This window comes from Leopardus geoffroyi, chromosome B3, assembly GCF_018350155.1.
Source record: "Leopardus geoffroyi isolate Oge1 chromosome B3, O.geoffroyi_Oge1_pat1.0, whole genome shotgun sequence".
Lineage (NCBI taxonomy): Eukaryota > Metazoa > Chordata > Mammalia > Carnivora > Felidae > Leopardus > Leopardus geoffroyi.
The window spans coordinates 105,287,565-105,310,529 of record NC_059337.1 but is presented as its reverse complement, the minus strand read 5'-3'; the positions used below and the strand labels follow the sequence as shown (position 1 = coordinate 105,310,529).

General features: G+C 39.2%; 1 protein-coding gene across 2 annotated transcripts in view; it reads left to right on the top strand.

Moving 5' to 3' along the window:
* Positions 1–22,965, top strand: part of ARMH4 (armadillo like helical domain containing 4) — a 130,009-nt gene that overhangs the window by 4,460 nt on the left and 102,584 nt on the right. For both annotated transcript variants that reach the window (XM_045451090.1, XM_045451091.1), the window contains exons 2-4: positions 4,985–6,419; positions 9,162–9,410; positions 10,619–10,831. In XM_045451090.1, coding sequence (XP_045307046.1) covers positions 4,985–6,419; positions 9,162–9,410; positions 10,619–10,831 — 1,897 coding nt within the window. The remainder of the gene's footprint in view (positions 1–4,984; positions 6,420–9,161; positions 9,411–10,618; positions 10,832–22,965) is intronic.

The following is a 22,965-nucleotide window of genomic DNA, read 5'->3' as shown; positions in this document are numbered from 1 at the left end:
AGGCACTCACAACACCTGGCATGTAGCATCCTCCAAATGGTGGCCATTTTTGGTTGGTTATTGTCATTTTTATTGTTAAGAATAAGCCATCTGGATTGTGTAAAATGGATTGGAGAGAAGAGAGTTTGAACAAGATCATCGGTTGAAAGGCAATTAAAATAGTAACAGTCCAGCGAGGTGATGAGAAGGCCAATTCCAAGAGACATTATGGGGGAAGGATCCACAGAAGTTGTGAAATCTAGACTATAGAGAAGAGTTCAGGATGACACCAAAGTTTAGGTGAAGAAGATGGTGCGTTTGAGGTGGTATCCAAGTTTCTTCCAGGGGACAGTGAAAATCTAAGATGAGGCAGCTTTCTTCCCCAAACTCTATACCAGCTACTTACGGTATTTGTGTTTATCCCAAGGAAAGGAAAATATCAGGCAGATTGTTACCAGCTTTTTGGCATTCTCTATAGACCTCCTGTGTCTTGAGTACTCTTAGGGCAATGTTCATGTTCCTTACATACTACCCATGGAACTCATTTCCTTTGGAAAAAAGGAACTTTGCCAGTGATGAGAATGTTTTAACATGCTGGTTCCCTTCTGTGTCTACATGTTGGTAACACACAAAATCAGCAGTAGACATTTCAGTTGGAAACGGTGTTGAAAAAGCGTTTACAAAAATCCTGGTTATTAAATCTAGCAAGACGGCTAAATCTGTGTTTTCTTATGTTGTCTTTCATTTGTCTTTGTAACTTGACCGTGCCTCGACTTGACAAAGAAACAGGTTCTGGACTGTATCTATTTAAGATCAAAGACAATGGTTGACAGAACAGCTTCTCTGCCCACTGGTGGCAGAAATGCAGTAAATTGTTCAGCGGACTGCCGAGCCATGAGGATACCCCGATAGCAAATGATAGACAAAGTGCTACTGATTTGCTCTGAAAGGCATGCTTTTCAAGCTATTATTAGAAGCCAATACCACTATCAGCATTTTGGTTAGAGTTTATTTACCTGAATTAATGTGCATGGATGGATATAGTAGAAAGAAGGAGCAGCCATGGTGTGAAAGAAAAGTTAGAGAAATATTCTTTTGTATGTTAAATGTTCTTGAATTGAGTTCATTTAAGATAATGAAGACACAGAGTACTAATTAGCAATTAAATTTCCCCACCCTCTCCTTCCCCAGAAAAGTAGGCTCTGGACATTCCTCTGTTTGTTCAGTCAATATTTACTGAGCATTCCCTCTGTGCCAGGCACTTTGCCAGGGAGGGGGTACATGTCGAGGAAAAAAAGAAAAGGCCTACAGCCTGTGATAGATGATCACAGATGATTATTTAGTTTTAGAAATATTGCCATTGCGTTGACAATGGTCAGCCTTTTCTTATTTATTCTCTAACGTCATGCAGCTCTCAGTGGAGGACACCATACTCATGGGAGTGGCTGTCTGAACTTGTGCTTTGAAAGATGGAGAAAGGCCTAGAACTTGAAGGTCATTTACCAATTTATCTGAGTTGCAGGCATGTTCCCTGCTGTCATCCTTATAGGCTGTCTCCTCTGCTTCTTTTAAAGTTCGGGCATCGCTTTGAATAGTGGGGAGAAGGAACATATGGCTGCAATACACAGACATAGAATAGGCTTGCAGTTCACCCCCATTTTTTCTGTAGTTGGATTTAGAAAGCAGGTGTCTGACACTTAATTACAGAAGGAAAGTCTTTGAGAGCAATGGCAGAATTCCCTTCACACAAATTCTAAAGCTCGAGATCTAGCTGGAAATAAAACCTTAAAGGAATATTCTGTTTGGGAAAGGCAATTGAGGCTATATTAAATCTCTATGGTTTGACTCCCCAAATCTGATTTGTTTATAAAATTCTCCTCTCAGTCTGCATGACTCTAGAACATATAAATAAAATGTGAAACATCCATCCAGTCATTAGAGTGCCTTGCCTACTTGATGGCACAGTTGTTGGAACATGAAAACATTTGCATTTTAATTCTATGCCCTATAGATAAAATATAAAAATGGATTCATGGAAGTAGAAGGGATTTATAAGATTATTTTGTTTAACTCCTCATTTTATCGAAGGAAAAACTGAGGCCATTTGCACAATATCCCATAGCAAGTTCTAGTAGCAAGAAAGCTAGGATTCAGGAATTGTTTTTCTCCTTCTCGTCCATATCCCTCTAAATAATACTGTCATTCATGATGGCCTGTTTTTTTCAGGTTTTTATCCAGAAGCATGGGATCATGTAGCCCAAGTTTTTAGGCCACACCCTACATTGTCTGGGATGTTTAGTAAGATTTCATTGAATGGGAAAAATATTCAGAAAAGGGCAGCTCTTTGAATAGATCGGAGTGTTCTTTAGCTTTTACATATGTTTCATAGTTCAAGTTGTACAAAGACGTAGTTTCGTCAACAGTGAACATTCTTGTTTACAGTGCTTCTATATTTTTGTCTTTTTTTTTAATTTTATTTTTTACATTTATTTATTTATTTATTGAGAAACAGACAGCACAAGCGGGAGATGGGCAGAGAGAGAAGGAGACACAGAATCCAAAGCAGGCTTCAGGCTCCGAGCTGTCAGCACAGAGCCCGATGCGGGGCTTGAACTCACAAACTGTGAGATCATGACCTGAGCTGAAGTTGGACACTCAACCGACTGAACCACCCAGGCGCCCCCTATATTTTTGTCTTAAGGGAGGCAGCAAGCCAGATACTATTACTAAATGTGTTACCTGGCTACGAAGTGGGATTCTTTAGGGGCCATCTAAAGTATGATGATAACTGATGTTCAGAATGTTGACATGTCTTGGCACATGCTAGTCCCCCTTTTTCAAGTATCTTTCCCATATTCTCTCCTTTTAAAATGATGCTAGCTCCCTGTATGTCATTTAATATTTTAATAAAATTGTTGCAGACTCTCATCCTACATAGAGGGAAACTTACCATCCCTCTCACTATCTCTGAAGATTCTTGAGGGTGTGTAGTGACTTCTATTTCTCCTAGTCACCTCTGGCTTCAATTTTCTTCTGTTGCTAAATTTATGATCCTTGATATGTGCTGGTCCTTTTCTGCACATGGCACCTCATGACATCTTCTCATTCCTGTAGTCTCCCAAAGTACTGTGGATTCAAGATTTCTGTGTGACAAATTGTCCCTAACGTGGTGGCAATAAATGGTTATAATTTCATCCCACTTCTGTGCATTAGGAATTTGGGAGTAGCTTAGCTGGCTGGTTCTGGCTCAAGGTCTCTTAAGCAGTTATGGTCAAGATGCTACAATTGTCCGAAGGCTTGAGTGGGGCTGGGAAGATGACTTCAAAGGTGACTCATTCATGTGGTGCTGGTGGTTTGTCAGGAAGCCTCAGCTCCGAATCTGGGGATTCCTCTTTCTTCATGTAGAAAAATTCAGCCTTCTGTTTTCTCTTCACCTGTCTAGATCATGCTGTAAGGACTTGACCTTTTCTTGGTCTCGGAAAGACCTACAGACTAAACAGGGAAGCTTTGAGCTTCTTGAGGGGAGACGGACCAATGAAAACTTACTTTTTATACTTTATGTGTGCACATTATGTGCTTAACTCAAATAGTTTAATGATTACACATGAAAGAAAGAAAAAAATACAACTTTTATAAAGATTACGTTTTTATTCTAGAATTTTCATTCTTAGGTTTAATTTCCTAGAACATCTACAGCATCTGAGAGATTTCTGATGATGGAAAAAGAAAGAGCCCAAACAGCAAAGTAGATTAAAAAAACCCCGAAACTCATAAATTTGGGGGGGGGGATTAGTAATTTTGCTATGGTTTTAGTTTTAATGAGAGTGAGTAGTTTTTAAAAAAATGAAACAAATCTTAATCTAACGATAATGTGTATTCAGGAAATGTTGCTAATTTTTTTTTTTAATTTTTTTTTTCAACGTTTATTTATTTTTGGGACAGAGAAAGACAGAGCATGAACGGGGGAGGGGCAGAGAGAGGGAGACACAGAATCGGAAACAGGCTCCAGGCTCTGAGCCATCAGCCCAGAGCCTGACGCGGGGCTCGAACTCACGGACCGCGAGATCGTGACCTGGCTGAAGTCGGACACTTAACCGACTGCACCACCCAGGCGCCCCGAAATGTTGCTAATTTAAAATGTATTTCATTTTCTTAAAAAGTTTTTTTCTTAAAAACACTAATTTACATTAACTCTTTTACCATTTCTACTCCTTAATTTTTGAAACATCAAGGGCATCAAGGGTTTGCCTTTAATTTTTATAGTTGTTACAGAGAAATCATTTAAGTGTTTTAAAGAGGAATTTTAAATGAAAATCATTTACATACTTAAAAAACCTCTTTTTAAAAGTTTATTTATTTATTTTGAGAGAGAGAACAAGCAGGGGAGGGGCAGAGGATCTGAAGTGGGCTCTGTGCTGACAGCAGAGAGCCTGATGAGGGGCTCGAACCCACAAACTGTGGGATCATGACCTGAGCCGTAGTGAGACCCTTAACCGACTGAGCCACCCAGGTGCCCCTACTTAAAAAACTCTTGAATGTAACTGGTATTCAGTGTTTTATGTTGATGTCTTATAAGTTTTAAACCATAGTTGAAAGATCTCTGAATGTAATATAAATAAATGTAAGGTTTACTTTCTATATCTTGGACATATTGCCATTTTGGTAGTCATTTGCTTATGTGATTAATAGAGGAATTTGGGGAGACTATTGCAAACGTGACTTCAAGGGTAATTTTTTTTCAAATAGGTATTAAAGAAACAATGAACTTAGTCCTTGAACTATGTGTGCCTTTTCTAGAGAGCTTCAAGTTAAATCAGCTGCAAAATTCAGCAGGGAAAAATGAACTGGGTTATCCAGTTCTCAGAGGTACAGAGAAGTAGAACAGCTTCCATACCATCTCTGAGCACCACGCCAAGGAGATGATTTTAACTTCTGACTTTACTTAAAGGGGCTTATTTACAAAATACATTTACATGACAGTTTGATATGCTTTATTTTTCTGCAGGACTCAATTACTGGAATTGTCAACTCTGCCAATTTATGTGCACATTTCTCTTCCACTATGAGCAGACCAATTGTATTGCACATTTGTCTGGCATTCTGTGGCCTTCTACTTCTCAACGTTGCCACACAATGCGTGGCCTTCCCCAAAATGGGAAGAAGGGAGATAGCACATGGTCTTGCAGAAACAGGGCAGCCAGAGAGGATGAACACAGATGACCCAGAAAATGACTCTGTTACTTCAAAGTGTACTCCCCAGTTGGTAGTCTCTGAAGACCCAATGATAGTGTTAGCGGGGCCGTCAGCAACATCTTTAAATAAAGTATTTCCTATTAACAAAGAAGCTCATCCAGTAGGAACTGGGCTTATGCAGCCTAATAGTCCTGACATTTACACTGGTACTGAGCCAGTGATCCCTGCGGAGGAGGAAGTGTTTGGGTCCAGCCAGCCAGAGAGAGTGTCCCCTGAAAGCCGACTCTCCAAGGCCATGCTAACCAACCCTACTGCTGCAACCGCACCTCTGAATATGGATGAAAAGGAGGAACTCTTCAGTAGTACCCTCATTCAGCCCATTGCGGAAGAGACCACAGAAGCAACACTGGGTTTTCTGAAGCCTGTGGATCATCAGTTGTTTGCAACGGAAAGTCAGGAAAGGGTTAGTCTGGGACATTTCCCTTCCTCTGATGTGAATACTAAAGAAATGCTGACCACCAATCCAAGGACAGAGAAGTTTGAAGCCGACGCAGAACATAGGGCAACTTTTTTCCCTGGTGCTGAGCCCTCAGCAGGCATGGCACCTGGAAGCCCCATGCCTGATAGGGAGAAGTCTTTGCAGATGACAGCTGATCATACCCAGACTACCGCCACCAAGCACTGGCTCACAACCTCTGAGTACACCCTGAGTGTTGAGCCAGAAACTGACAGGCTGCTGGGAGCCCCAGGAGTCACAGTGAGTGTCAGCACTGCTGTTCCAGCTGCCTCTGTCGTAAGTGATGAGTGGGATGACACTAAATTAGAGAGTGTAAGCCAGATAAAGATCCCAAAGCTTGGAGACAATATGGAGACCCAGGTGGGAATGGAAACGTCTCAGACAGCCCGAGTAACAGATAATGATGCAATGGAAGGTATGGAAGAGGGTGAACCTTTGACAGAGGTTGCAGATATGGCTCTGGGGCTGCCAGAAGGGGAAACGCACGTGGGGACAGCCCTGCTAATGGCACCCGGGGAGGAGCGATCGTCTGCCTTCACGGATCAAAGTTCCTTTACTCCCACAAGTTTGATGGAAGATATGAAAGTCTCTGTTGTAACCCTCTTCCAAGATACTGCAGACTTCATGGAATCCACTAAAGAGAATGATGCTATGTTTTTCATAGAGACCACTGTCTCCATCTCGGAATATGAATCTGAGGCGCATCAACTATTGGGACATACATTGAAAGGTAAAAGAAAGAAAAAAAGAACAAAAATAAACTTTGGGAAGGTTTTGATTTGAATTTCTTATTTTTTAAAATTGGTATAATTGACATAGCATTGTATTACTTCTAGGTCTCATTTTATGGGTTTGTTTTTTTTTTTGAGTGAGACTTTAGAAGTTATCTAAGTTTTGATGAAAAGCCGAAGTAAACAAATACAAAATGTATTTTATGTAGAAATTACACCCAAATACAACCTCTGCATGTAGGCCATTCAACAGGAAACAATTTGTCCCCACCCCTATCATTTGGCAATTTTGGGGACATTTTTGGTTGTCATAACAGACAGGTGCCGGGATATCTAGTGGGCCAAAGAGGCTTGTGAACATCCTGCAGCACGTAGGATAGCCCCCCAACCACAAAGACTTTTCTGATCCAGAGTGTCCGTAGTGCTGAGAAACCCTGAAATAGACTGATAGTTTTCACACATGTCATTAGGAAAACGTATAACTATTCAGGAAAATGTTGAAGAACTAGCTATATGTTTAAATGGTATAATAAACAATATAGGATATTATTTACACATAGGTGTAAAAAATACTCACATACCTGATAATTTCTTACCAAAAGCTTTTGGTAATATTTATCTTAACAGCATTAACCACCTGAGTTCTTTGATTTTGTTTTCCCAAAAAGAAATCCCTCTAGAAATAAGAAAAAACCCCAATACTGACGAATTCTCTCTGTTGGCTTAATACTGTACTGCTTCGTCTTGGCCTTTATATCTGTGACTGTTATGAGCTGTTGGGCCTTACATTTGTTGCTGACGGATAACGTTTTTCTTTTATTATGTGTAATTGGTCAGATAACAGCATGAGGAAGGATAGACTTAGTATACATGCATATGCTCGCTCCAAATTGTTTTGGAATATGTTCATCTTGTTATGTCAGCTCAGTAGCTCCATTAATGGAAATTTCAAATTAGTAATATGTTTTATAAAGTGTTGAGATTGAATTAAAATGGTAAGATTGAATTTTACGTGTCCAGTTCAGTTTTTAAGGACCGAAAGAGTATACTGTACATTTTCATAGAAGCCTCCAGAAAATATTTTGTAAGTTGGTTGTTAAATTCCATTGAGAGAGTTGGGTCTCCATTACCATGAAGATATTAGATGTGACTGAATAAGAAGTTTACTTCAGTTTTCCATAACAGTTTAAGATATTCCTGGAGCATTAAGTCATATAGTTCCAGATTATTCATCGCATAATTGAATCTCTGATACTTATGTACTAGAATTGCATAGCTTGTATTAATACAGCCTAAAATGTAAAATGAATTTGATGGTTATATGGTTCTTATTTTGATTATTGAATATGCTCCTTAGTCATAATTGTGTCACTTAACTCACTTTCCACCTAATGTGACAGGCATAGTTAGCACAGTGGTTAAGAGCACTAACTATGTAGGCTTCTCTCAACCTACATTGTTTGTAAAGTGGGTAATAATAGCTGATATATTGGAGTATGTGCTAAGTTTTACACGTGTTATCTAATTTAATCTTTGTAACAACTCTATGTGATAGATACTGCTATTATTTCCAATATACAGCTGAGGAAACTTAAGGCCCAGAGATGCTAAGGAATTTGTTCAAGGTCACACAGCTAGTAGAGGCCGAGCCAGAATTCAGACCCAGGCAAATTGACTCTAAAGCCTGCATTCTTGACTGCTATGATGTATGGCTTCCATGGAATGGTATTAGTACCTACCTCCCCTTAGTACATTTTAGAAGATAAAATAAGATAATGCTTACAATATACTTAACAGTGCATGTATGTAGCATATAAGAGAAACCCAGTAAACATTAGTTACTGTAATTATTATTCCTTTATTCAAAATGCTAACTTCTTTTTCCCCTTCAGAAGTGCAAATGTGAAAATTAATAGATATAAATGCTTCTGAGAATTTTTAAAAATTATTTTTAATCTTTATTTATTTTTGAGAGAGAGACAGTGTGTGAGCAGGGGAGGGGCAGAGAGACAGGGAGACACAGAATCCGAAGCAGGCTCCAGGCTCTGAGCTGGCAGCACAGAGCCCGATGCGGGGCTCGAACTCACGAACCGCAAGATCATGACCCGAGCCAAAGTCGGACACTCAACCGACTGAGCCACCCAGGCGCCCCGAGAATTTTTTTTTTTTTAATTTTTTTTTTTTCAACATTTATTTATTTTTGGGACAGAGAGAGACAGAGCATGAACGGGGGAGGGGCAGAGAGAGAGGGAGACACAGAATCGGAAACAGGCTCCAGGCTCTGAGCCATCAGCCCAGAGCCTGACGCGGGGCTCGAACTCACGGACCGCGAGATCGTGACCTGGCTGAAGTCGGACGCTTAACCGACTGCGCCACCCAGGCGCCCCTGAGAATTTTTGAATATAACTTAGTTCTGTATAATTTGTTTCTTCACAGACTGGTTATGTTGATATTCATAAAAGGGAGCTCAGCTGTTGACCTTCCTATTTTGTTTTGTATTTTATTTTATGTTTTTTATGTTACTGTATTTATCTCTGTCTCAGATTGATTCATTGCTCCTGAAAGCAGCAACACTGAAAACATTTATTTACTGGCATTTTGTATCTGAGCGATCCATTTGCTTTCCCATACCCTGAAATAGATATTTTCTTTTTTTTTTTTTCCAGTTTATTAATTATAGAGTGACTTTTTAAGGTACAGGGAATTTGTCTATTTTAAAATGTTGTATCCCCCCTTTTAAGACATCCTCACTCAGGAGATGACAACAGTTGTTCAAGAAACAGAAGCCACTTTATCAGTGGTGACACAAGAGGTTTCTACCCTCGAGGTTACCAGAGAAAATGGTAAGACTGAGGAAGGAGAAGAGCCCCCCTCCACCACATCTGGTGTTCCTGCCATGACTCAGCTGTCGAGGAGATGGGAGCCTCTGGCCACAACACTTTCCACTGTGGCCACGCCTCTGTCTTTTGAAGTTACTTCTGCTCTGGAAGGTTTGTAAGGGAGGGAGAATTTTGGGGGTGGATCTTGTCTGAGTTAATAAGGAATAGAATGAGTGAGGCAGATGTACCCCCATCTGCCTGCACTCACCTAGAGAATGAACAGAAAATGCAGGTGAATGCTCTGTTGTCTGGGGAGATGTGGCAAAGCCTAAAAGGATGAGGGGTTAGTTCCCAAAGCAGAGTCTCCTGGTGGCTCATCACTGGGGCCTGTGAAGGCCAGGCTTCCTGAGAACTCTCTCCTTGTTTGACAGGCCTGGCTGCAAGGAGCCAGGGGGTGGAGTGAAAACAGTGAGGACGAGGGTTTGAATCCCAGCTTTGGCCCTCACTAGGATTGTGGCCTCAAGCAGGTTTCTTAATGTCTCTAAGCCTGGTTTGTGCATCTTTATTATTATTATTTAAAAAATTTTTTTAATGTTTATTTTTGAGAGAGAGCGTGTGCGAGTAGAGGAAGGGAGGAGAGAGAGAGGGAGACACAGAATCTAAAGCAGGCTCCAAGCTGTCAGCCCAGAGCCCAACGTGGGGCTTGAACTCACGAACTGTGAGATCATGACCTGAGCCGAAGTCAGACGCTTAGCTGACTGAGCCACCCAGGTGCCCCTGGTTTGTGCATCTTTAAATAATGTCTACCTATCTTTTTAAAAAAAAAAAATTTAATGTTTATTTATTTTTGAGAGAGAGAGAGAGAGACAGAGCATGAGCAGGGGAGGGGAAGAGTCAGAGAGGGAGACACAGTATCCAAAGCAGGCTCCAGGCTCTGAGCTGTCAGCACAGAGCCTGATGCAGGGCTTGAACTCATGGACTGTGAGATCATGACTTGAGCCGAAACCAAGAGTTGGATATTTAACTGACTGAGCCACCTGGGCACCCTTAATAATTTTTTGTTAAATTTTCTATCTTTTCCATCGTTCTATCTAAAATTCTGCAAAATCCATAGTATTGTCAATGGAATGAGTGGGGTATTAAAATTTAAAAAGAAAGTTCTGATTTGAGACAATACATTTTCCTGGAAGGTAAAGTGTCTGCCTTGCGTAGCTGAATTGATGCACTGTGGGAAGAGGGAGCTGGCCTAAGTGCCAAACTTACTGTATATAAGATACTGGTTTCATTAATCATTTGTTACTTAAAAAAGAAAAAAATACATGTATACATTTCCCCTAATGATCATCTTTGGGTCAAGTCCTATCTCTTGTGTTTGACAGATCTAATGGACACCATCACAGGGCCAAATGAGGAATTGTTCACACCAGTTGTGGGCTCTCCAGTGACTCCGCCTGGAATATTGGAGGAAGCACCCAGCATTTTCCCAGCACTTTCTGATTCTGAGGCACCCTCTGAGACAAGAACCATTGTTCCATCCATTAGCCGTGTTAATACAGCTGCGTCATTTGGCCTGGAACAACTTGAATCTGAAGGTACCCATACATTGAAGAGAATCTTTTCTGTGACTGATTGAGTCACTGAGCAAATGTTGTTTTGAAGATTAAGGAGAATGTATTCCGTATGCAGTGTAGATCAGGGGTCAGTAAACTGTGGCCCGGCCAAATCTGACCTGCCATCTATTTTTGTATGACGTGCAAGTTAAGAATGATATTTACATTTTGAAATGATTGAAAAAAAATTAAAATGAGAATAATATTTTGTGACATGTAAAAGTTAAATAAAATTCAAATTTCAGTATTCCTAAATAAAGCTGTATTGGGACCCAGCTACACTTGTTCATTTACATATTGTCTGTGGCTACTTTTGTGCCAGATTAGCAGGGTTGAGTAGTTGTGACAGAGACTGAATGCCCACAAAGTATAAAACATTTATGATATCGCCCTTTACTGAAAAAGCTTGCTGGCCCCTGGTCTAGATCAATCGTTCTTAACTGTAGACGAACATTAGGATCACTTGGGGGAACTTTGAAAAAATCCTAATGCCTGATTCCTCCCAGTGATTCTGATTCAGTCGGTGTAGGATGCGATCTGGTGTCCACATTTTGAAAGAGTGCTTTAGATGATTTAAAATCTTCCAGCTGGATTGAGGATATTTGTTTATAAGGAAAATTCAAGTTTCCCCACCAGATTTTCTTAGGTAGAAGTTTTAATGTGGGTTGTATTTTCACAGCACTGCTCTGGTTGTTAGTGCTGGGGTTTTCTTCTTTATGACCATCTCTGGGATGTTCCTAGGATGTTGTACTATTTGGAGATGGGTAGTCTCTTTACCTGTTAAGACTGAGAAATTCATGCCAAATTATACTTTCCAAGACACTGGCTTTGAGCGTGAAAAAGATGCTCGGAGCACAGCTGTACGTCCACAAACAAGAAGACTGGAAATATGATGAGAGGTCATTTAATTAATCAGCGTTTTGGCAGGCAAACAGCTTTTGGTTGGAAGTGCAGAATATCCAGAGATTTGTAATGCTGAGTTTCTTATCTAGAAGACAGGTAAGCTTTTGGGAACTAAATTATCTGTGGGTTTGATGCAGTAAAGACATAGGATGTGGTGTTATTTAATATTTTGTCTGCTGTATAGCAGGGAAGGTGGTTCATCCAGGTTTGCAGCAGACTCTCTCACAGACTTTCAGGGTAACACCGGCAGTTTTCTGGCAGAGAAACATGACATTTTAGGAGTAGTGTGGAGAACTCCATAGTAGAAGGCTGGTTTAAGAAATGGATCAAAGCAAGCTCAGAGGCTGATAGCTCTTGCATTCCACATTGAGATAAAAACCGTATGACTTTGAGATTAATCTCATATTAGCTGTCTGCTCTCCTTGACGCCATCTGGAAAAAGCAGGTTTCCCCAAATTAACCTGCGTTAGAGATGACAGCTTTATACCCGGCAGGGCTCATTAAATCAGAGGGAAAAAAATATATTTGTGAGTAATCCATACTTGTGAAACTGCAATAATTTTCTAAATTTAGTAGATGATGGCAGTTGCGTTGAAATATGTGAGAATTTTCTTGACTTGCCTAAGATGTCCTGGAGTTTTAGTGCTTTTTTTCTACACAATTCAATTCCAGCTTCTTTTTGAGAATATATTTTTTCGGTTTTTGATCTAAATTATGATCCTTGTCAAGGCTTATGGAAGACCTTTTTGGTTTAAAAATACTCTGTCAGCTACATTGTTGGGCTTAAGATAGGGTTTTGAATAAGCACACCTTTTCTTCTAGAACCCAGGAAGTGCACAATGTATGTTTAATTAGTGTACATTAATAACATCATAATTAGTTTTATGTTGGTGCATCTACTTCTCTGGAAGCTGAAGTGACTACACTTATTCAAACAGATAAACCTACTAGATTTCTGTGTGTGTTGGAGGCCTGCGGTTTTAAGGCATGTTTTTCTGCCTTGTCTTTGAGACCTTTGGGTGAAGGATTTTAATTCTATCATAGGGTTATACCCAGAGGAAGATAATGTATTCTTTAAAAAAACACTTTTTAAAAAATGTATTTATTTTTGCGAGACAGAACGCGAGTGGGAGAGGGGCGAAGAGAGAGGGAGACACAGAATCCAAAGCAGGCTCCAGGCTGTGAGCTATCAGCACAGAGCCTGACGTGGGGCTTGAACCCATGAACCGTGAGATCATGACCTGAGCTGAAATCACACGCTCAACTGACTGAGCTACCCAGGCACCCTGAAGATAATTTATTTTTACTAGAACAGAGGGTTGTGTGCTACATCAAGTTACCTACCTTTGAAGTTTTAATCTCTGTGATGTGTTGACAAATGACATACAATTTTCCAGTTTAAAGATGTGTGTTTATTTAATTATATTATTAAATTTTTATATGCTATTTTAGTATCTTCTTTCCCACTAGGGGACAGAAGCATTTCTCCAGAGAATGGAGTATTTTTCTCAATGGGATATGGGCAAGACATGCCATTATTAGATACCAGACATCCAAGGATCAACAACCTTTGTGGAAATTTCTGAATGTTTATCCTTTAGGGGATAATTAGGAGCTCAGACAAACCTCAAATTGTATCTACTTGGCCCCCTGTCTTCTTTGTCTCCTCCTTTGTGGCTCTACAGCATAATCACTGACTGTCTTAGTTTTCTAGGGCTGTCATAACAAAATACCACAAACTGGATGGCTTAAAACAACAAAACTTTATTCTCTTGTAGTTTTGGAGCCTGGAAGTCTGAAATCAAGGTGTAGGCAGGGTCATGTTCCTTCCAGTGCCTCTAGATGGGTAATCAGCCCTTGCTTCTTCTAGTTTCTGATGAGGCATTCCTTGGCTTATGGCAACATGATTGCAACCCCTGCCTCCATGTTCATGTGGCTGTTATACCTAAGTGTGACTGTGCCCAAATTTCCTTCATCTTACAAGGACACCAGCCACTGGATTAGGACTCACTCCAATAACTTCATCTTATGTTGATTGTATCTGCCAATAACCTATTTTCAAATAAGGTCACATTCACAAGTATGGCGGGTTTTGAATATGTGTGTGTGTGTGTGTGTGTGTGTGTGTGTATTTATATATTTTATATATATATTTATACACACACAACACATACACACACACACACACACACACACACACACACACACACACACACATACATATAGTGGGGATGCAGTTCAGCACATATCAGGGGTCTGTTTCTGAGAAGTTCACCAGGGGGTTCTGAAGGCAGACGTGCTCTGTCTCTGCAATATCCACTTGAGAGATGTGCATTTGAGAGCAGGAGAAGTTGTGATGTGTTCTACATTTCTCAGTCTCTGAAGAGACTGCCTCTATATGTGCATTCCACCTTGTGCCTATTTTAGTAGGTTTTTTACCTTGTCAGCAAAAATAGTTTGATTTTTGAAGGGATAATGGTTTATCTGTCACCTTGCCTGACACACTTTAATTGCTTGTTTATTTTTTTTATTTTTTTATTTTATTTTAGGGAATCAATGTTTTCAGGATGGTAAAAAATGCATTATACTTGTCTCAGGCATAACTCCACTAGGGCTGCATTCATCATTTTTTAAATACAAACATGACAAAAGTGTTCTAATTTTTTATTCAAAATAGCATAATGGCAAGTTAGTTGCATATATATAACCACATAAATTAATTTTTGGATATGATCTCTGTCTAGGTTGATATCCTTTTATTGTTGAATATTAATGTCTTTCTCTGCTCCAAAATAGAAACTTAACAATTTCTGATTACTTATGAAAATTTACTTGGAGTTTTTTTTAATCTTTAGAATATTTAGAATATTTTAGAATATTTTAACCATAATATTTTAACCCTAATATCAAATGGACTAGGTCTTTCAATATTTCTTACCTAGGGAAGTTTTGCTTTCTGTATTTTAGAAATCCAACTGAGGATATCCATTTACTCTGAATAAATCAGACTTACTTTAGTCTTTCTTATATTCCCACAGAAAATGGAAATTTATCTGTGCTGTAAAGTTGTAACAATAATTCTGTACGGTGGAAGGTTGTTGCTTTAACAATTCAATATTCAGCAAAAAATCAATTGTGGGTTTATTTGTACCAAGAACTAGGTTTCTAAGTACATGTAGGAGGTAAAAGTACAAAAACAAAGATTTCTTAGAACTTGTGATTAGGTTTTGGTAATCCTTCCTCACCTCTCCCACCCCCAGACTTCCTCCCTTAATGTTTGGAAGTCAGTGTTTGAGCCTTCCAGCTAGTGGTAAATGGGAAACTACTCGGTGCTCACCATGGTGCTGACCAGACAGACTTGGGAACAGGATGAATTAGTTTAGATTCTCCCACGATGACTCTGGGTTAGCTTATTGCTCTTCGGCAAGAGAAGAAGAAATACCAGTGTCTCTGGGCTGATCTAACTGATCCTATTTAATGTCCTTCTGTAGGCATAATAGACTGAGTGTTGGGGCTGTATGATCCAGTGCTGTTATCCCAGACAGTTCCCATTTCCTCATGTTTCCAAAGGCCCGTTTACTATCGGCTTCATGGAACAAACTCACAGTAATTGACTTGGTAGAGAATTTCCTTTTTTGTGAAACTTATAATGTATGTTATATGTACGTATATAACATATTACCTTTTTTATCATATCAAGAGATTTTTAATTTTTAATATCAACAGGAACGTCCCATTTAACCTTTTTTTTAGCATCTTGATTTTTTAAAAGTAAGACCAAATATATCATTTAACTTTAGTTTTTTCTTTTCTGAGGTTTTTCCCTTCTTTTTGGAAGACCATTTTGGCTGCCCTTATATTTAGGTTTTTTAAAAAAAACCGCATTTTTGACATCTTTTGCCAGTCAGGCAGCACATGTAGGACAGAAAGCTTCCACTGTTATGTCATTTGTTGCTTAATCTATTTTGGTGACATCCATTTTCCTGCTTTTGTGAGTGGTGTGTGTGTGTGTGTGTGTGTGTGTGTGTGTGTGTGTGTGTATGTGTGCGTGTATTTAATTTCATGGATATTTTCTACATTCTTCTGAGAACATTTCCATTATATATATGCAGCACCTTTTAATTTCCTCCGCTGAAGAGATAGTGGTGTTATCTCTCCTTTCTTATTCAGAGTTGCCAGTTCTGTCTCTGTTCTAGGATTCTCTCTACTGATAACATAGAAATTTCAGATGAAAGTGATGTTGGAAAAGTATGCCTTCACTCAAATGACTGATCGTTCTGGCAGTGTGGAGGACTCATAGTTGCTACCTAAGACAAGATGTTTTATTTTCTTTATTGGTCAGTCAGAAATGAATTGGGAAATACGTTCTTTAAGTGGCATTGTGGGAAAGTCTCAGAGATGCTTTTCTTTACTAGCTCCATTGAGGATGCTTAAAAACTCATGTAGAATTTATAGAAGTGTTTGCTCTTCACTTGCACTTAATTCACAAAATCAATATTTTTGATCTTCCCAGTATGCACTCCTTTTCAGAGAGTGTTTTGCTATTATTTTCTCAATTCTCATGTAACTTTTCAACTCAGAAGGCAGCTAGAATGGATGAATGAGACAGAGTATTTAAAATCTCATCCTGAGGCTGTATTTATGAACCGAAGTGGATGTGATTTGCCTTTGGGTGCTGCTCACTGGAATCTGGAAGGAAAGATCAAGTAGAGGAGTAAATTTGAATTGTCTGTTACTTGTAATACTGCAGTGTGAGGTTAAGGATGGTCACTCTAACTGTGTTAAGAATGGATACAAGTTTTGGCTTTTGTTCTTGGAAATGCTTTGGATTTCATTTTCATTTCATTTTGTTTTTTTCAGTAACAAAGCCACTTAAATGATATGCAAATGGGGAAGATGAGGAAAAGAGTATTTGATGGAAAATGCCCTTTGTTGGATTTTTATTTTTAGTGGTGAATTGATTTGGTGAATTAAATGCTGAATTCTCCCCCCTGCCCCCATGCTTGTTCTGGCAAAAACAATGGGAATTTAATAAAAAACACCAATTTTATAACTCTATTAACATGAACACAGGAAATGTCTAATACTATTGCCATGTACATTAGGGAAGGATGAGCTTTTTTTTTTTTTAACTTGTTTTTATATGTGCATCGTTTTCACATATATTACATGTCAGATTACAAAATACAGAATTGCTGGTGATTTCAGTTATTGATTGTCTCTTTTTTTTTTTTAAATTTTTTTTTTTTTTTCAACGTTTATTTATTTTTGGGACAGAGAGAGACAGAGCATGAATGGGGGAGGGGCAGAGAGAGAGGGAGACACAGAATCCGAAACAGGCTCCAGGCTCTGAGCCATCAGCCCAGAGCCCGACGCGGGGCTCGAACTCACAGACCGCGAGATCGTGACCTGGCTGAAGTCGGACGCTTAACCGACTGCGCCACCCAGGCGCCCCTATTGATTGTCTCTTATAGTAAGTCACTTTGTTGTCTTGTCCTGAAGTCATCATACTTTCTCTGGTATTTATTATAGATCTCTGTTCTTAAGTACTAATATGTTGTTTAGGAATATTATAGTAAATTACTTAGCACTCAGAATGGTCATCCCGTGTTTGCTACTACTAATGCTCATATAGCTAGTGGTATTTTAGAAATATTTAAAATCAATATTATGATGTATTACCACAAAGTTTGCTTACAAATTCTGCTGTTAAAGAAAGATAACTGACATCCATTCTGTTTTCTAGTATGCTTTCTTATCATAAGGAATTCATTTGTTGGTATAATTACAATTAAACAAACATTATTCTGGAGCTGATTTTTTCCATCCCTTTTTTTTTTTTTTTTTTTTTTTCTTTGGACTCTTTGTTGCCCAGCACTAGAAAGTAGAAAGTTAGCACTGCTTGGTAAAGCTCTCAACCTTAGACACACATGAAATTTTACAACATGGCTCAAGATGACAAAAAGATTTAGCCCTATATTCAGAGGTTTTGTTCATTCATTTACATGCACATTTAGCAAGTATTTGTTTGGTGATTCAGATAATAAGAACAAATGGGAGTAGATCTTACATAAATGTTAGTAGAAGAGTTAAGACAGATACCTAAATAACAGAAATAAAAGGCAGAAGGTGGGACAGTATCATACAAAAAAGTACATAAAAAAAGGACTTTGAGAATTAAGAATGAGAGAGAGCTTAGCCCCAGCTTAGAGAAATAAGAAATTGATATTTACGCTTGTGAGTCTTGTGTGTGTATGTGCATGGGATATTTGTGTGTATAGATTTGCATATATGTATGTATATAATATATATATAATATATATATATATTATATACACACACATACACACACTCATTATTCTATTGATATTTAAAAAAAAATAAGCGATGACAAACCCCAAAATATGGAAAACATTCTAAAGGGTGGTGAATAGAAGACCACATACACCACACAATCGGTTTATAGACATGTAATCAAGCGTATTTTTCTAATTTAGCTTATTGGTTTGATGAATTATTTTTTTCCCTAATGTTTGTTTATTTTAGAGACAGAGAGAGAGAGAGAGAGAGAGAGAGCAAGCAGGGGAGGGGCAGAGAGAGAGGGAGACACAGAATCTGAAGCAGGCTTCAGGCTCTGAACTGTCAGCACAGAGCCCCATGTGGGGTTCAGACTCATGAACCATGAGGTCTTGACATGAGCTGAGTCGGATGCTTAACCGCCTGAGCCACCCAGGCGTCCTTGATGAATTATTTCTTAAGAATAGTTTTTTAATAACAGAAGCAACTGCTTTTCAATGTAGAAGAGGCAACCAGGTGCTCAGTCTCAGGCTAACAAATACTTGATTTATTGGAAGCTGTACCATGTCTCTCTTGAGGAGGATTTTCAGAATCCCAAGCAAAAGGATCCGTTCTGAGTGATTCATCTGGGCTCATAGTCCAGACTGACAATCCCTCTGAGGACTGGTCTGAACAGGGCTCTGCACGTGTGGTGGTTTCGTGCAGTTGTTGAAGCAAATATGTAGCCTAAAACCACATAACAGGCTGTGGAGATTTCAAAGGCATTTCAGATGTTTGCAGAAAATTAAGGCACTTTTTTAAAGGCATGATCTTTCAGTATGAGGCTAGACATAGCTATCCTTTTACTGGTGTAAACAAGATAATTTTGTTGCATTGGAGTACAGGCAACACAAACCTTAGCAATGTATAAAATAATGTAAGGATATTATCAACTACACTTTATCAGGCTGTATTCATAACCCTGAAGTTGTTTCGGCACCAGACTACCTCTTATCACTTAAGTGTATACATAACCCCAAAGGAAAAGATTAGAATAAAAATACAATGCATCAATTTGAATGGCCTTACAAGATTTTAAGAATGGTCACACTTGGCAACATTGCATTTGTCTTCAAAGATTTACATTGATTCTGCCTAAATTTACCAGTGCCTTTTCTTCTTCGGTCATATTACCTCTGTGTACATTGTTTGATATCTCTAAACAAAATAATCTATGGAAATTTCTTCTATAAAAAATGTGTAAAGAATCTCCAATTTTTTTTTTTAAATTTATTTTTGATTAAAAAGTTTTTTTGATGTTTGTTTTTGAGAGAGAGACACACACAGAATCCGAAGCAGGTTCCAGTCTCTGAGCTGTCAGCACAGAGCCTAAGGCGGGGCTCGAACCCACAATCTGTGAGATCATGACCTGAGCTAAACTCGGATGCTAAACCAACTGAGCCACCCAGGTGCCCCAAATCTCCAATGTTTTAATAGAAGAAGGAGATTCTCCAGGTGGGCAGAGGGTCTGATACTGCTTCCTCGATTTTCTCAAGGTATCTGCTTCACATGTTCTCTGAGGGGTCCTATTTCTATTAAAACTCTAGCTTGAGCATAGATGAAAACCCTCTCACTTGTTCCAACTGAAATTAGTAGAATTTTTAAAAAGACTCGGCTCAAACCTAAAGGAACATAAACCAAATAAACCAAAAAAATAAAAGAAACACAAAGTGAATTAGGCTCACAAGGTACAAATTTCTCTCTGATCTTACCTTAGCTAATAAACTCCCAGGACTCCCAGGCCCTGACCCATTCCACACTCTGAGAAGGTTTTTTATATTCTGTACCCAAAATACTAGAATAATTTTTAAGCACCTTGCTGGGCTTTCTGGCTACTCAGCTCTTGGCTTGTGTGCTATACAGAGGGTAGCTTCTTTTTTTGTCTTCCTCACCCCTACCCCCACATGGAAGAGCCAAGGCCAAGATGTAAAGTTTCTCTGGGGCCCACCACCAAGTAGAGAATCCCCAATCCCACATCCATATTATCTGTCCTGCTTTGCAGGTTGAAGGACACACTTTCCATCCCTGGGCAAATGACAGCCAGACAACTGTCATGGTTGACACCATCCCACCCTTACGAGGAAAGTCCATCTCTGTTAAAAGCATGGTATGATTGATGTCTAGGCAGTGCAAGACTGTTCTCAACATACAAGAAATATACCTGTATGATAATAGGCTCACTCTATCACATCCTGTAACAAATAATACTTAGTGCTATGCTACTCTGTAAACAGAATGCAATGGAGTTAAAGTTGACAGAGGACAGGAAGGAGACATAGAAACAGTTAAGCCTAAACTCATCCTCCTTAGGGGCCTCTCAGACCGCCTAGCCTACAGCGAAGAGCAGTACAGACTAGTGGATAATAGCTCTGGTTCTGGTCTTACATGGACAGTCTATGTTCAAGTCTTAGCTCCATGATGAATGAGCGTTGTGATATTGACCAAATTGTTTAATTTCTTTAGACTTCAGTTTTCCTATCTGTGTATAGGAGGGCTATTGATGTTCTTATCTCTTGCTGTAAGAATAAAATGAGGTCTTGCATGTAGTAAATACTTACTTGACCTGGAGTAAATGCATAACAAATATGAGTATTTTACATCATTTGTCAATTAAAATTACATATCACTTATCATGCACTACTATGTATTAATTGTTACAATGAGATATTCACATCCTCTCCATGCAACCATGGGTCAGGGGTCAGGTGGACATTGTAAGTAAGCAAAGAGGAAGGCACCTAAGACAGCAGGGAGTGTTGAGTGTGGTGTGGTGGGATCACACTCCCTCTGATCCAGACAGATCTTGTTTGTATTGTTGCCAGAAGTATGTGAGCTCAGTGATGCCAGATCTTGGAAGTTTTTCAGGATAAGCTGAAAATTTTGATTTTTATGTGAAATATTCTGATTTTTATTTTTATTTTATTTTCCTTTTTTAAATATTTTTATTTTTTTAACGATTATTTATTTTTGAGATAGAGAGAGACAGAGCATGAACGGGGGAGGGTCAGAGAGAGAGAGGGAGACACAGAATCTGAAACAGGCTCCAGGCTCCAAGCTGTCAGCACAGAGCCTGATGCGGGGCTTGAACTCACGAACCGCAAGATCATGACCTGAGCCAAAGTCGGACACTCAACCGACTGAGCCACCCAGGCTCCCCGAAATATTCTGATTTTTAAAGCATCAGCAATCAATTCACATGTTTACCTATCCTGTTTCATTTTTATTAGTATGCATACCCAAAAAAGAGTCTCTCTTCCTCATTGATCATCAGTTTGTGCTCTTAGATGAGTTCTTCAGACCTCCTTAAGGGCGGGTGGACAGGGTCTGATCCTTCTGTCCACATTGGCCTGTAGGTACCAGGCGTTGGGTAAATTAGTGATGGAGTGTATGGTCTAAGGACCATTATCTTGTTTAATTGACGTGCTTGCTACTTGTCCTGCTTGTTGTTGTTATCGTTTGAAATCCAGGGCTTATTCTGGGTCTGAAGTTGAACACTTTTTATGTGAATGAAGAAGTGGTTACCAGTTATATTCTGCTAGACATTCAGTGGGAATTTGTTTAGATTTCTGGCATCCCATTGTGGGGTCGAACATTTTTCATTTCCTTTCACTGGAATGCATACCAGCATCTGCACTCAGGCAGGTAAGAGGGGATTCAATAAACTTAAATGATTCTTTAAATCCACTTTGGGAAGCCAGAGCTGGAAGTTCTTAAGTTCTCTGGGGTTCATGTCGTTAGTAAGCTTAATAATATAAATATTGTGTATATATTCTATATATCCAGTATTACATGATAAAATATAAAAGCAATTAGTTGGCAGGAATATTTAAGATTTTAGAAATGTAATGGAATCCTATAAATTTTGAGTCATCTTAACATTGGGAGCTGCTGAATTTGTTGGATATTATTTCAGAAGCTGCTGGGGTTCCTCAACCCCTTACGATACCAGAGAGCCATCTGCTGGAGATTTGTTTCATATCCTCAAAACAAGTTTAAGTTTTCCTTTTCTGGCTTTTAAGTTTTCTACCCAACTTAATGCCCCAGTTAAAACATCTGGAAACTAAAAGCAGGGTCATCCAAAGTGCATCAGTCTCTCTTTTACTGTGGAAACCATTGTGTTACAGTGGCTTTTGATTATATTTGCATAGGGGTTGCCAGGAAAACACACGCCAACAAATGTTTCTTCTTTTAGAAATATCTCACTGGGATGTGTCCGAATCACTCCCTTTAAGGGGGAAGCAGGAGAAAGACTAATAGGTACTCAGCATCTGCCCAGCCAAGCCACCCCGTTCCCCCCCCCCCACCCCCATTCTTTCTTTTCTTCCTGGGCTCTAATTTGTTTACCTTAGGATTAATGTTAAACTTTGCGAAGGAAATTAGAGGGCCATTAAAAAGAGAAGTGTGACGCTTACAAGACGATGATTCAGACTGATGACTGCTATTTCGAAGAGGCAGAAGGTGCAGTGAATCAAAGAGAGACAGTTTAGGTTGGGTAGAGTATTACTACTGCGGTTCTTCCTACCTCCATTATTGGGGTGATGTATTCACAACCAAGGTTCTCTTTGACTCATTAGTAATACTCTGGGGATGCTAGCTACATCTCTAGCTTCTGGAAATCCAAAAATGTCTAAACTGTGACAAAGATGGAATGAGAGACACTGAGGACCTTTGGTGGCAGCTGCCTATTAAATTAATGGGGACCAGACTTTGTAGCAGAGTGCGATCACTCAGGCTGCGACCATGGGGTGACTTTTCTCCCATATGTCCTATTTGATTTCATGGAGAGTTAACCCATGGTTCTGGTCTTGAACAAAATTAAAACTCTTGGTTGTGATAACCTTAGGCAGAAGTGTTTGCAACAAATCAAACAGGCCTGA